The sequence below is a fragment of the Pseudopodoces humilis genome, chromosome 8, assembly GCF_049639895.1.
Source record: "Pseudopodoces humilis isolate 2021_Gansu_Grassland_sample_001 chromosome 8, ASM4963989v1, whole genome shotgun sequence".
Lineage (NCBI taxonomy): Eukaryota > Metazoa > Chordata > Aves > Passeriformes > Paridae > Pseudopodoces > Pseudopodoces humilis.
Window position 1 is genome coordinate 23,669,117 of NC_142207.1, and position 13,729 is coordinate 23,682,845.

The window sequence follows — 13,729 nt, forward strand, 5'->3', positions numbered from 1 at the left end:
TGGCCTGTGTAAAACAGAGGTCAGATCCACCAAACCCAAATTGCTGCATTGTCCCCCAGAGTTCTTGGGTGCTCCTATTATTGTGGTGGGTACCACATTGTTCTTTATCTTGTCCCTCTGTTCAGGGCATTGGTCTTTGTCTCCTAGGCCATCCCAGTGGAGAGCGCTGTGGGAAGACTTGTTTGGAAGAGCGGGATAACCAGTGGCTGGGTGTCAGCTTGTCGAGGCAACCAAAGGAGAGCGGGTCTATCATTGTATGTATCAACCACTGTGTCTGTGTGTCTGTTTGTCAGACTGCACTCAGCTTGCTTAGGCTTCCATGTCGAATGCTATGTTGCTTTTATATCCATAGGCTTGTGGACATAGATGGAAAAATGTGTTTTACGTGAAAAACGAGCACAAACTGCCACATGGTATTTGCTTTGCCATCCCTCCTAATTTTCGAACTGAGCTCAGCAGAAGAATATGCCCATGCTATATAGGTAAGCAGAATGCTTGAATCCTTTTGCAGGGAAGGGTGAGATACAATTGAGTGGTGCAGAATTTGTGAAAAGCCTGTGTTGCTCTGAGCAGGTGTTCTGCAGCCAATGGTTTGGAGGCTGAGTGCTGATGATATGAGCCCTGTTTGTGATGTAAAGATGTTTATCACTTCAAAGAAAACTTGCTTTCAAAAGGCAAAAAAATACTTGACACAGGGCATCAGAAGTTTTTTTTTCCCTGAACTGCATTGCTGAAGTGTGTGTGCTTCTCAAAAACAGGCCAGTAGAGGACATCCTTCCTTCCTTTACTCTTTTGGAGAGTCTCACAGCAGAGCAGCAGAAATACCTGCAAGTGATTGTTGCCATCTGCTCCTTAGTCTTTGATATAAAGGTGCTGCAGTGCCTATCACAGTCTGTGTCCTTCTCCCTTACTTGCCGTCTGCCAAGGCTGCTGCTGTGGCATGAGATCTTCATGGATTCTTCCTCAGAGAACTCCAGGAGCAAAATAAGAGTAAAGATCTGAATCTATCAAATTATTCCATCCATGCTTTCCCATTCTTATCTACCACCCACCTAAGAGAACGATCTCGTGTCCCTGTGCTTTGCCAATGCAAGGATCAATCTGACCTTTCTGTGCAGAGTAATGCCATCAAATGTCCCACTGCTGGCTTTGGAGACTGCTGCAAGGGGTGGTGAAATCATGCTTTTATCTTTGGAGATTTTAAATGTACAAATCTATGTATGGAATGAAGGGAACCATGATGGCAGGCAGTCAGCAAAGAATTGCAGGAAAACAGAGCTGGGACAGTGTTGGATTGCTAGGATGAAAGCAATGTGTCGAAGTCTGCCGTAACACAAACCCTTCGTGGCACCAGTGGAGCACAGGGCAAGTTCTATCAAGATACATAAGTCTGTCAGAGTATGCCTGAAGTACAGAGTGGAAGAGTATCCAGATGTGGTGCTCAAACTGTTTCACTGTGGTTCATGAAAAAATTCTGAAAGAAAAGTATAGCCTTTGAAGTCACAATATTTCAAGGCAGGTGTGATCAAGTGATACATAGTGTTTAGAGTTTGTTAAAGTACTATATTGTACCTAAAGGCTATATAGTGGAAACCAGTGCTTTTAGATTTATTACAGAACTGAAAACCAACTTTTTTGGGGAGATGTTGTTTGTTTTTGGTTTGTTTTCTAAGTTGTCTCAACCTCTGTTGAAAGCCTGGTAAAACTCTGGAACTACATGCTTCTCATCCTTTTAAATATTTCTTGCCCATTCCCAGATCATGCACGAAAGTTTGGAGAAAACCATGGGTCATGTCAGGCTGGAATGTCTAGTTTTTACATTGAGGTGTGTATTAAAGATACCAAATGTCTCTCTGTTTATACTTACTTTTATGTATAATATATAAAAGTGGATAATTACATGCACACATCAATGCTATATTTTATTGTGGGAGGGAAAATCACTTTTCTAATTTCTTTTTAATTGAATCTTGCTATGACTTGCATGATAATTCCCAAGTAAGACTTTGATTTTTATTCCCAAGAATACTTTTATACCTTGCTGAGTCCAAAGTTATTTTTCATCTGGAAAAAGGGCATGGATAAAGCAGAGGATGAAATTTTATTACTCCCTTTAATCTGTTTGATGTAACATTTATAATGCTTACCTTTGCTTTACAGAGTAATATTCTATATTATTTAATCTCCATCTCACCCTAAGATTGTAATTTCTAAAAAACTATTTTGAGAAGAGAATATCCTGATTGTTGCTCTATTTTGTTGTTACAGTTCAAAGCTTTTAATAATGGTATTTTTATGAAGTCTGGAAAATATTACCTGTAATTTAGTAGTAAACCCCAGTGCTGAGCCAGATGCATTTCCAGTAGCATTTCATAGAATTCTCAGAAGAGCTAAAGAAGAGCATTTTACTTGTTTTGCTTATTTTCATGAATATTTCAATGTGAATAACATGGCTTTGTTTTACTTTTCTTTTAGGACTTAATCATAATGGGAGCCCCTGGATCATTTTATTGGACTGGTTCTGTTTTTGTATACAATACAACTGCGAATACAATCCACGCTTATACAGATTCAAATAACCAAGTGAAATTTGGCAGTTATCTAGGTACTTGAAATGTTTAAATACTTAAATGAAATATAAGTTAAATAGCTGGCCTTGGGGTGAGTGCACAGTGTTTTTCAGTGTCTTCACTGTTAATCCCAGAAGCAACAGTTCTAAAGATGTGCTCTGATTTTTTTAAATATTATTTAATTATAAGGCTTCCTCTCCGCTCTTTTTATGAGGAAACTTCTTGAACAGTGGATTTCTGTTCTTATCATCTCACCACTGACTTTTAGGCATTTCTTGATTTAGAAGGTAGGGGTCCTTCTGATTAGCAATGGTTTTCATTTCACTCAAGTCTGAAATGCTGCCAAGAGCTTTCACGGGAAAAGACAGTGGTTTCACATATAACAGAAATATGAAAAGATTTTCACAATGAAAGCTTCAAGCAAGTCTTAATTCTGTTGTCAATAAGGGGAAGTATGCTGTGACCTTTAGAGACAAACTTTCCTCCAATGGTTATTTCTTTTCTTTTTTATTCCAAATGTATCTTAGTCTGGATATATGAGAAGGAAAACCTCATTTATCAATGTCAGTAACCGAGGCCATGAAGTTCTACTTATATGCCTATATCCAAGTAACTAGCTGAATTTTGTGCTACAGTTTGGAAAGGTTTATGGCAGAAAACAACAGCAGCTTCAGTCTTCTCACTACACACTGAGAAAAGCTCATCTGTCCTTCCTGAACTCCTGAGCAAGAATATTTTTGCTTGTGACCATTGGTTTTTGCATTTTCCCATTCAAAGTTCCCGTTCACGTGGATAAACATTTCCTGTTTCTGATTCCACTTCTCTGACAGGAGGAAGTTAGCATGTGTTATGAAATAGCTATTGTGAAACACAGTGGAATTCAGAATTCAGTTCTGAGCCTGAAAATGCTACAGTGGCTCTGCAGGAAAGTCAAGTGGAAGAGAGATGGGGTGGTAAAAGGGGATCAGACACAGGATCCCTAGGTTCAACCAGTAGAACTTCTAACCTTTCACAGGACAAAAGAAAAACTTCAGAGAATAGAAAGCTCTAGCTTTCCAATAGTAATCAGCAGAAAAAGTCTAGGGAAAAAAGGTCATTCCAGATTTCTGCTTCTACAAGTATAAGAAGGAGTCAAATCAATGACAGCCAGAAAACAGATCGAGACGAATAGGTAAAAACCTGTGTAAGGACTGTGTTGGGGAGAGGTTAGGGAAGGCCTTTCCACACATATGTGGTCTCTCTTAATTACCTTGGCCATCCAGGACCTGAAATCAGGTGGCATTTGCTTCACTCTAGTGACCTGGCGCATGCTGGCTAGAGCAGAGCCATATATCTTCTAAACCTGCCCTTTTACAGGAAAGTGAAGAAGGGCACCATTAACTCGTGTGTCTTTACAGCAGCAGCTGTGATGAACTTGGAATTTTGCAGTTTCATGCTACCTCTGTTTCCTTCCCTCATAATAATCCATAGTGTGGTTGAAAGAATTGAAAGGTACCTTCCTACCCTCCCTCAGCTTCTGTCCCATCCTTGTAATTATTGAAGACGAAAAATCTCTTCAGGGTTAATTCTGTTACCAAATCATTTTTTTAGAAGTCTGAGTTGGTTGCTCCCTTAGGCAATGAATAAAATAATCCCTACCAAGTGGTGGAAGTGTATTGTGACCTGCGTGTAATTCAAGCACGTGAGTAGATACAATTATCTACTTACACTATTCTTCCTCTGGTAGGGTCCAAAACATGGGCATCTTTGTGTTTTTCATTAAACTGTTAAAAGAATAATAATTAAGAAACTAGAGTCTACAGGAAGTGCAGTAGTATTGTAGCATTTTCCATAAGCTGGAAGAAACAAAGCTGTTCATGTACCAGACAACTGAAAAAAAGAAGGAAATTGGGAAGACATTTGTAATTTTTAACACTAGGTAATATTTTCTTAATTACTTCAGAGTCTCTTGGAGAGTAGTAGCTGACTTCTATGAAAGGAATTTTCAAAGTTATTCAGTCTTTCGAATCAGCTGGCCTTGATGAAAAAGTAACCTTAGGCTCTTCACAAACTGCCTTAAAGAAATCATAAAGTAGAAGACAGTTCCTTTTAGAAATCTGAGAAGGGCAAATTACAGTTTTTCAGTTTTTTGAAATCTTGTGATGGTAAAAAGGAGAAAACTATGGAGTTGGAAATAAAATTTCATTTCTCTATGCCTTTAAATTTAAAGGGTCAGTTATGTGATTTCCCCTTCCCCTGCAAAACATTTTAATACCATTAAAGAGGAATGAGGATTATGTGATTACTGTAATTTTTGTATATGTTTGGCTTTTTTTTAAAGCTCTTAAGAATTAGTAATGTTTACACTTTAGCAAAACAAAAATAACTAGAAAATAAATGTCAGAGGAGGTAAATTAAGGTTCATGCTTAATTTTTTTTTGAGTAAATAAAAAAACTAGGTGTTGACCTTCAAGTGATAAATTACTCTGTTAATCTCTTTTAGCTTAAAATATGAAAATAAAAAGGTGGCTTAATGAGAACTTGGATTCTAGTTATTTTCACAGATGAAAGATTCAAGGCTTGTTCTCGTCTATCCAAGATGATTTTTCCATTTTCTCTGCATGCTGTGAACATCGGCAGTCATTCAGTAAATGCAAGAGTAGCAGAATAAGTTGTCTGTTTTCCCTGTTTCAGTTGAGCTGTAATGTATTCTGGAAAGAGTAAGGATGACTTGTGCAGCTACAGGTTAAGATGTTAGCCTTTCTTTTGCAATTCTGTGTCTGGATGTCTGCACCAAAATATGGTCCTGTTTATGATCTCTCTCCACCTACAGAAATGCTTTGTAATGTAGATTTATTTACAAACGCTCATCTAATGTGTTCTTATTGCATAATCAGGCTTTTGCAATTCATTCCTGACGTTTTCGTGTGTGTGCATGGTGCTCTGTGTGTGTAAGTGCAGATAGAAATAGCACTGCATTTAATTTTTCTTGTATCCAGTTGTAATAGTCAAAGGGTAACAATTGAATCAAGTATTTCCATGTTGTAGTGCGTGTACTTTTGATCATTTTTATTTGTTATCAGTAGTATGGACTCACTGAACAATTGCAGAATGTGCATTAACAGAAAGTGTTTGCAATTTATTTTATTGTCTTTTGAAGTATAGCAGATAATTGAGTTCTTGGGAAGAAATGAGTGTTTCTGACACTTCCTGCTTGATGGAACTTACTGTCTGTAATGACCTTTTGCTTCAAAAATTTTCTTTTCTATTTTCATTGCTGACTTGCATGAGGTCTGAATTTCAGACTCACGATAATTTATGGTGTTGACAGCTTTTATAAGGCGTGCTCCCATTCTTTCTTTGTTATATAGCATTTCCAGTGTTGAATAGTGCATTTCTGATTTGCAGGATATTCTGTTGGTGCTGGACATTTTCTGACACCATCCAGTACAGAAGTAGTTGGAGGAGCTCCCCAACAGGAACAGACTGGTAAAGTAAGGGATTGTCTATAATATTGTCTTGAAGACTATAACCCCAAAAAAATACCTATGATTTTCCAATTTAGATTAATATATTAAAGATAATTATCAGATATGACTTTTCAAGTCAGGGAAAAGTTGAAGAAGGAATTGGGGTAGGCAGTCTGGATAACATTGATGTGAACTAGGGTGTTACAGAAAGGTTCAGGTAGGAAATAGGAGATAGCTGTACTTTGTGATATTGTGCATTGTTTTGCTGATTCTGCAGTACATGTGTAGAGAAAGCACTGGGAAGTATTTCAGATTACAGTTTGCTAAATTCCACTTGTATTTTCATTTCATTTTAGGCATATATTTTCAGCAATGAGAAGCAACTAAATATTCTATTTGAACTAAGGGGTAAAAAGGTAAATCTTCCTACTTTTCTGCACCTTATAACTTCTAGTCTTCATCAAAATTCAAACATAATAATGAGTTCTTGTCTGCACACAGCTTGGTTCTTACTTTGGAGCTGCAGTTTGTGCTGTGGACCTGAATTCAGATGGCTTCTCAGACTTACTAGTTGGTGCTCCAATGCAAAGTACCATCAGAGAAGAGGGAAGAGTTTATGTCTATATTAATTCAGGTTCTGTAAGTATTTTCCCTTAAAAACATATGGCAACACAGCCATTCTATTTTAACAGGCTAAGAGGAAGAGGTTTCCTCTCTTCTTATCCCGTATTTCCAGATATGGAAAAAGCAACAGTAGGGCTGTGATGACTACCCCAGCAGGAGTGCATAGCACACCCCCAAAGCTGCGGTGTCAGCTGTAGCACAGTTACTCACACCAGTGCTGGAACTGAAGACTGGGTTTGTTTCCTGGGAGCTGTAGGTGGTGACAGCCTGCCACTGCAGCCCCTCTCCAAGCTCTCCTCCACTGCTGTGCTTCCCACTGAACTGCCATCTGAAGAGCAGCTTGTTAAGCCCTTCAGAAACAAAGACAGAATGAAACATTTGCATGCAGTTACTGGTACCAGTCAGGAAAGAGGACTGGTACTCCTCAGTTTTGCAAATAATGTGACTAGGCAGATCATGCATTAGAACAGGCTTCTTTTTATTCTTTCTAAGGTTCTGAAGTGGAAGTGTAATCACTTCACTATTCTTATACTAATACCATAAAATATATTTGAAAATGCTTGCTTCTACATCAAGTAGTTTGGTAGGCTTATATATTGGTATCCAAGGCAATTTAAACATTTTGAGCAATATTCCAGGTCACCTGGAAGGAAGTTAACCTGGAAGTTAATGTGCCATTGACTCTGTTTTTCTTCAGGAAGCAAAGATGGTAGAACTGAATGTAGAGCTCAGCGGGAGTGACTCGTATGCAGCGAGGTTTGGAGAGTCCATAGCCAATCTGGGTGACATAGATAATGATGGCTTTGAAGGTAAGAATTCAAAGAAAACTTGTTGGGTTTAATTCTCTGATCAGTGGAATATCATGATAAACAGAAGGATTATAACAGAAGTCTGACAATTCTTTTGATTTGGGACTCGACTTTTCTGTCTTGAAATATAGCTGCTTCACAGTCATTGATGTGTTATGCCAAGGGACTAGATTCTGTCTAATAAAAAATATGAGCATAAAGTGATGACATAATCTGTAACTTTTGGTGCTGGACCTCAAATGGAATCACTAATCCCATGTTAAATATCTGAGACAAATATTGGGGAACAATTTGGCAATTTTGTAACAATCGTAAGGGAAAAATTGAGTCAAAATCTGCTTCTGTATCACCAGTAAGTACTGAATACATGGGGATGTTACAAACAACCTTCACATTGGGAGACTGCTGTGGAAATATTGAAATAAAAATTTGTAATGTAATGGATGTAATATAGAGAGTGGCAGTAGGAAAAAAAATCGCAAGAAAAAGGCTGGGAGCAAAATAAAAAGAGCAATTTGGTAATATAAAGAATTTTTCTGTAGTAATTAAAAAGTAGAGCAGAGCCAACATCTTAATGATCTAAACCATCAGTAGCAGCCCTGTAAAGATGATGGGGTGTGTGTTGGTGTAGAATCTGACCTCAAGAACTTGTGTGTAATTTTAACAGGAAGCACTTTTCATCTCACCAGTAGAGAGACATATAATGTGCTGTATGTGGTTTAGTCACCACAGTGTGGATTCAGTCAATGTGGACTCAAACACAGAATTGCTCCACAAAACCAGTCACAGGTTTCTTCACACATTTCTTGTGATTTTGGTTCAGTGCAGCATAAAGCATTTCTGATTCGCAGATAGTTCAGCTTTTGCTTATTTGTAAATGCAAGTTCACAGTTATTAATAGTGACTTTCAAGATGGTGTAAATAATCTCCCCATCCCTCCCTCCACTGTTTGGTTAACAGCCTTTGGCTATTTGAACCATGGGAGTTTTTGATAAGGGTTGTTGAGGGTGGGTTGGTGATTCATTCAGTTTGTTATGAGTTGCCAAACCCCTCTGGGATTAGGTCATCTAGGCATAAAACATATCCCTTTGTACCAACCAGCTACCTTAATTTCCTTGTTACATGCCTTTTCAAGCTTATTATTAACTGTTACAGACATTTCATAGAAAAATAAATGGTTTGTTTTGGGCACTGTAATAGGAGTACTTTTGTTTCATTGACTTAATCCATGTGGGAAGAGCAGGAAAACCATCATTGTTCCATAAGTATAAGGAGCTTTTTTCCTCATTTTTAAACATCATGATAGTTTTGTCCTCTTTCATGGTAACCTTTTAACCTCTTAAGGGTCAAAATTAGTGTTGCTAGAAATAGACTTTATCTTTAACAAAATGACAGTATTTGATTGTTGCTTTTCACACATAGTAATTAAAGTAGAATCAGATTACTGAGCTGGTCTAATTGTTTCTGTTTGCATTATATCTGTGTTCAACACTGCTTTTGAATTCAGGCAAATAAATCTGCTCTGGCATTGCATGGTTTGAATTTCTTCAAATGTTCTGTGGTCATATTTCCTAGTCAACAGATCATTCCTAAATTGTTTTTTCCACAGATGTGGCAATTGGGGCTCCACAAGAAGATAATCTAATAGGGGCTATTTATATATACAATGGCAGGAAAGATGGAATAACACCATCATTTTCACAGGTATGCTTTTTCAGTGCAAAATAGCCAATCCAGAAAAACCCCAAGTTTAAATCCGAGAGGCTTTTCCCTTCATTTAACAGTCTGACCATCTGAAGTACATGAAAAGACTTCAGAAAATTTTTACTTGGTGTGTGATTTCCAGTCATAATATAACCTGTAAGAGAGAAAAAACTTGTTTGGGGGTCTTTAGAGAAGGTTCATGGGATTAAAGTTCAGCAGCAGGATTGTTCCGCTAACATTTTTCATTGGAAATTGTAACTCAAAGATTAGCTTTCCAAGAATAATTTTCTCTTATATGTTTTTCTCCTCAGAGGATACAAGGACAAGAAGTCAGTAATTCTTTAAGCATGTTTGGACAATCCATATCAAGTGGCATTGATGTAGATAACAATGGTTATCAAGGTAAATTAAACAATTTTGTGTAATATTTAAAAGAATAGAAATTCATAGGGAAAAACTCTATGACTTGATACTTTTAACAGAAGCAGAATCTGTTATTGAGATGACATGTCACATCTCATATTTTGGGAAGAGAAAAGAAGAGGTAAAGCTGAGGCCAGGCAGTCAGTTTTCACGGTCATCTAGCTATTATTTAAGGACTGAGAACAATATAATAGTGAGATCATAGTGCACAAGGGGAAGAGAAATGTGATTTATATTTTTAAAGCAGACGTCTCATCTACAAATGTCACACCAAGCTGGTTTGGGCACTGCAAGCATGTTTCTTGTCCAGACTAGTGTGTTAACCTAAATATATTGCTGGCCTTCCCAGAGCCTGGATTTTGACAGGAGTCATGGGCTCCTTGACTCTCAGTCTGAGTGAACAATTCTTTAACCTCACTTAGGGCTCATGGCATTGAACTAAGACCATTGTGGCCATGTACAAGAGTACTTGTGGCCATGACAAAATAGTGCTAATTTGGTGTAAAACAACTGCCAAGTATATATTAATTGCTTTATACATATCATCAAAACATTTTGACATTTTGCAGATAAGTCTTAGGTCAGCTATGTCTGTCCTGCTCTTGGGGATGTAAAAGCACAGTTACATTAGCTGGATGTTGTATGTTCTGGCTCTTTCCACAGAAATATTATCCAGGTTAATTTATAGTGCTGGCCTAGAAGGTGTAGGTTACAAGTAGTTTGCTCTCAGGTCAGTTGTTGGTTACTAACCTGGCCATCACTTCCTCAGGCCTTTACATCACTTAGTCATCTAACAAGTCACTTTTGCTGCCTCATTTGAGATATATATACTGCCTGTATTTCTTTCCTGCTTGCATGAATAGGTTTCAGTTAGTTTGGAATAAAGTAAATACTTTTCTCTCTCTCTCTCTATGTGGATTTTCATACCTATAATAGAAATAAGCAAATCAGTTATATATGTAAAAACAGTATATATGTGCATGTATAGCAATATTGAATATCTGGATGGAGAAGAAGGCATCTCCTATTTAGCTGAGCTGTCCTTCAGTATCAATCACTTAAGTATGGAATAGAAATCAAATCATCATGTTACCAATATCTGCAAGTCCAGCAAATTAGCTTGCAGCACTTATGGACAGTGGACAAGTATTTGAGGAACTGTGTTTGAAATACTGGCACATCCCTTCTAATAAATGAAGGGCAGATGGTGTTTTAATGCTGACCAAAAGGTGAATATGCTATAAAATGCTTGTACCTAAGAAGTAATTCCTGTTGACAAATCATGCTGATTGATACATTCTTCTTGTGCAGATGTAGCAGTTGGTGCATTTTTCTCTGATTCTGCTGCAGTGCTCAGGTGAGATTGCTATATTTCAGTGCTTTTGAAGACCATATAATTTAACTCTATTTATTTAGTGGAATTTATTAAAACTCAGTAGTTTAATTTAACCTCATTTTATTCTTGATGTCTTGAACTTGAGATATTAGGCTCTAAAAATGAAACATTTAAGTAGATACGCTGAAAAAATGACAATATCATTCTGTAATTTTTTGAGGTAACAAGGTGCATACGACTATTTGAAACTATCTGAAAAATACAGATAACTTTAAAATTATAATTCTAAAATACAAAAATAGATTGTCAGGGTTGGTTAGTTTTTGCAGAGGTTTTGTAAGCTATATCTGAACACTGTTTGTGAACACTTACTCTTTTCTATTCTTAGAACAAAGCCAGTGATTATTGTTGAAGCTTCTTTAAAACATTCTAATTCAATAAATCGAACTACTTTAGACTGCATGGAAAATGAGCAGCCTGCCACCTGTATGAATTTGAAGATATGCTTTACCTATAGAGGACGAGAGGTACCTGGTTATATTGGTAAGCTACTGAAAAAACAATCCATTATATGTGTTCATTTTAATGCACCTATTTACAGAATAATGCTACAGGTATTTAACAGACCATCAATCTGAGTTCAGTATAAAATGAAAAGCTGAAAACATGGATACCTTTATTATATCATGACTACCCTGTAACACTTCTGTTCCATTTGGAGTAACAGCACATCCCTGCTAGGACTGCTGGAGTTACGTGGCCTTGGAGAGACAGCAGCATTAAAAGGGGGATATTTCGATGTCCTCTAACAGCAGTCCTCTCAGGCAGGGACCAAACCTGATGGGTCTGCTGGAGTATGCTGCCTTTCATTTGGCAGCAGAGAGAAAGCATTTCTTCACAAACCAGCTCAAGCAGTGAGATCATACCATTGTGGGGCACTATGTGAAAGAGAGGGAGTCCCACCAAAATTACTGAAAAATAAATATTGTGTTATATGTTATATAATGCATATTTTGCTTTTGGCAAAAAACTGGTATTGCTAGAAGCGGTATCTATCAGAGGAAATATTCATGGTGAATTAATTTAAAATAATTTACTGCCTAAATTTGACTGTATTGCCTGAGTGCTTTTAACCTACTTGTCATGTGCTATTTGTAAACTGCAAACAGCCCCACGAGTACATGATATATAAAATTAAATTGCTCAACTCCTCTGTGAGAACAGACAATAAACTTTGGGAGCATGTTACATGAGAACGCAACAACGCAGGGATGAAACTGTAAAGTCATATGTCTTTGAATCTTTATCAAATCTTTTGAAACTCATATTTATTTGAAAGATGAGCAGTCAGACCGGACCACCCTTGCTGGACTTGTACATAAGACTTTTTTAACTTACAGAAAGGACTAGTAGAAATTTTAGATAATGTAACTCCTGTCAAAAACCTAGAACTAATAGATCTGTAATGCTCTGAAACTTACTTGCAACTTATCATAGCAGTTCTTGTTAATTTAAATAGAAAAAATTGAAACAGTATTTAAGTACTTAAGTCAAGTTTGTTGACTTACCTGTTTGTTGTAATTAACAGGTTTAATTTAATTAACCCACTGAAGTGGCTTTTCTATAAATAGATTTTGGTAGAAAACTATAAATACAACCTGATAAACTATCCCTGATATAAAAGCATGTATCAGGGGATACATGATAGCCATGAAGCAATCAATTTTCAGGGTACTTGTTTTTATTAGCTTTGGATTTATGTCAGAGTGTTTTTAAGCAGAGCACTTTAAAATGGGTGTTACAGAACATGCTTACAGAAGTGACTCAGAAATAGTAATTTCTACCAAGAATTCATTAAGACTGCAACACTTAAAGATTTTACAACCTTTATTTTCCCTGGGTTTTATTTTGTAGTATTGCATTATAATCTGAGTGTTGACGTGAATAGAAAAGAGGATACACAAGCAAGATTTTATTTTTCCTCCAATGGAACATATGATACAATCTCAGGAAAAGTAAAGATTTACAGCAATATTACTGCCTGCAAAGATCATCCAGCATTTATGAGGGTAATGTAGTTTTCAGTATGTATTGTCCTGTAAATCCTTTGTCCTCCTTTGAAAAGCAGACCCGCTGCGAAAGAACCTATTCTGTTTACCATTGCGTCACATCATTTCGGAAGTAAAATATTTGTATTCAGAACTTCCATAGTTAATATATTTTAATTCTGATGCTTTCTCTGGGGAAGTCAGTGGGTCTGTCATCTCTTATATTGGTGAGAAGATGCATAATAATAATAACCACAGTGATGAAGCTGGATGGACCATGAGCATTCTTGAAATTTTTTCATCGTTTTTATGGATGTCAGATCATACATAGATTGAGGCTGGTTTGGAACAACCATGAAGATACAACAGTCATATTCTGCTGAACATTTCTGATGGAACTTTCTTATGTAGTCCTTAATGCAAAATCTTAAAACTTGTACTTTTTAAGTTTTGTCATTTGTAACTATTTCAAAGAACATGTATATTGTCTTACTCCTGTTTCTGTTGTGAGTAGATGGACTCAGCTAAAAAAGGAAAGAACCCAATCCTGATTCATAGGAAGTGAAATGAAGATGATTGCTAGAAAAGTCTGTAGTTCAAGGTTTATAGTGTGGTGTGCTTTGTGAATTTGTTGCAAGGAGCCAAAGGCTAGCAGGGTGTGAAGAAGAGCATTGCTTGGGCTTGCATGATTTTTTTCCTTCAAGCACTCACCCACAATCTGAAGGTGGAAATGGGGTAGGAAGAGCAGTCATGGGAGGTCCATGAA

At 37.0% G+C, this 13,729-nt stretch overlaps 1 protein-coding gene across 1 annotated transcript in view; it reads left to right on the forward strand.

Annotated features, from left to right (window-relative positions):
* The window catches only part of ITGA4 (integrin subunit alpha 4), a 35,836-nt gene that overhangs the window by 6,275 nt on the left and 15,832 nt on the right, over positions 1–13,729 (forward strand). Inside the window, exons 3-15 of the mRNA XM_005519856.3 lie at positions 148–254; positions 353–482; positions 1,758–1,825; positions 2,476–2,605; positions 5,958–6,043; positions 6,376–6,435; positions 6,521–6,658; positions 7,341–7,452; positions 9,062–9,156; positions 9,468–9,558; positions 10,891–10,936; positions 11,304–11,458; positions 12,830–12,984. Coding sequence (XP_005519913.2) covers positions 148–254; positions 353–482; positions 1,758–1,825; positions 2,476–2,605; positions 5,958–6,043; positions 6,376–6,435; positions 6,521–6,658; positions 7,341–7,452; positions 9,062–9,156; positions 9,468–9,558; positions 10,891–10,936; positions 11,304–11,458; positions 12,830–12,984 — 1,373 coding nt within the window. The remainder of the gene's footprint in view (positions 1–147; positions 255–352; positions 483–1,757; positions 1,826–2,475; positions 2,606–5,957; positions 6,044–6,375; positions 6,436–6,520; positions 6,659–7,340; positions 7,453–9,061; positions 9,157–9,467; positions 9,559–10,890; positions 10,937–11,303; positions 11,459–12,829; positions 12,985–13,729) is intronic.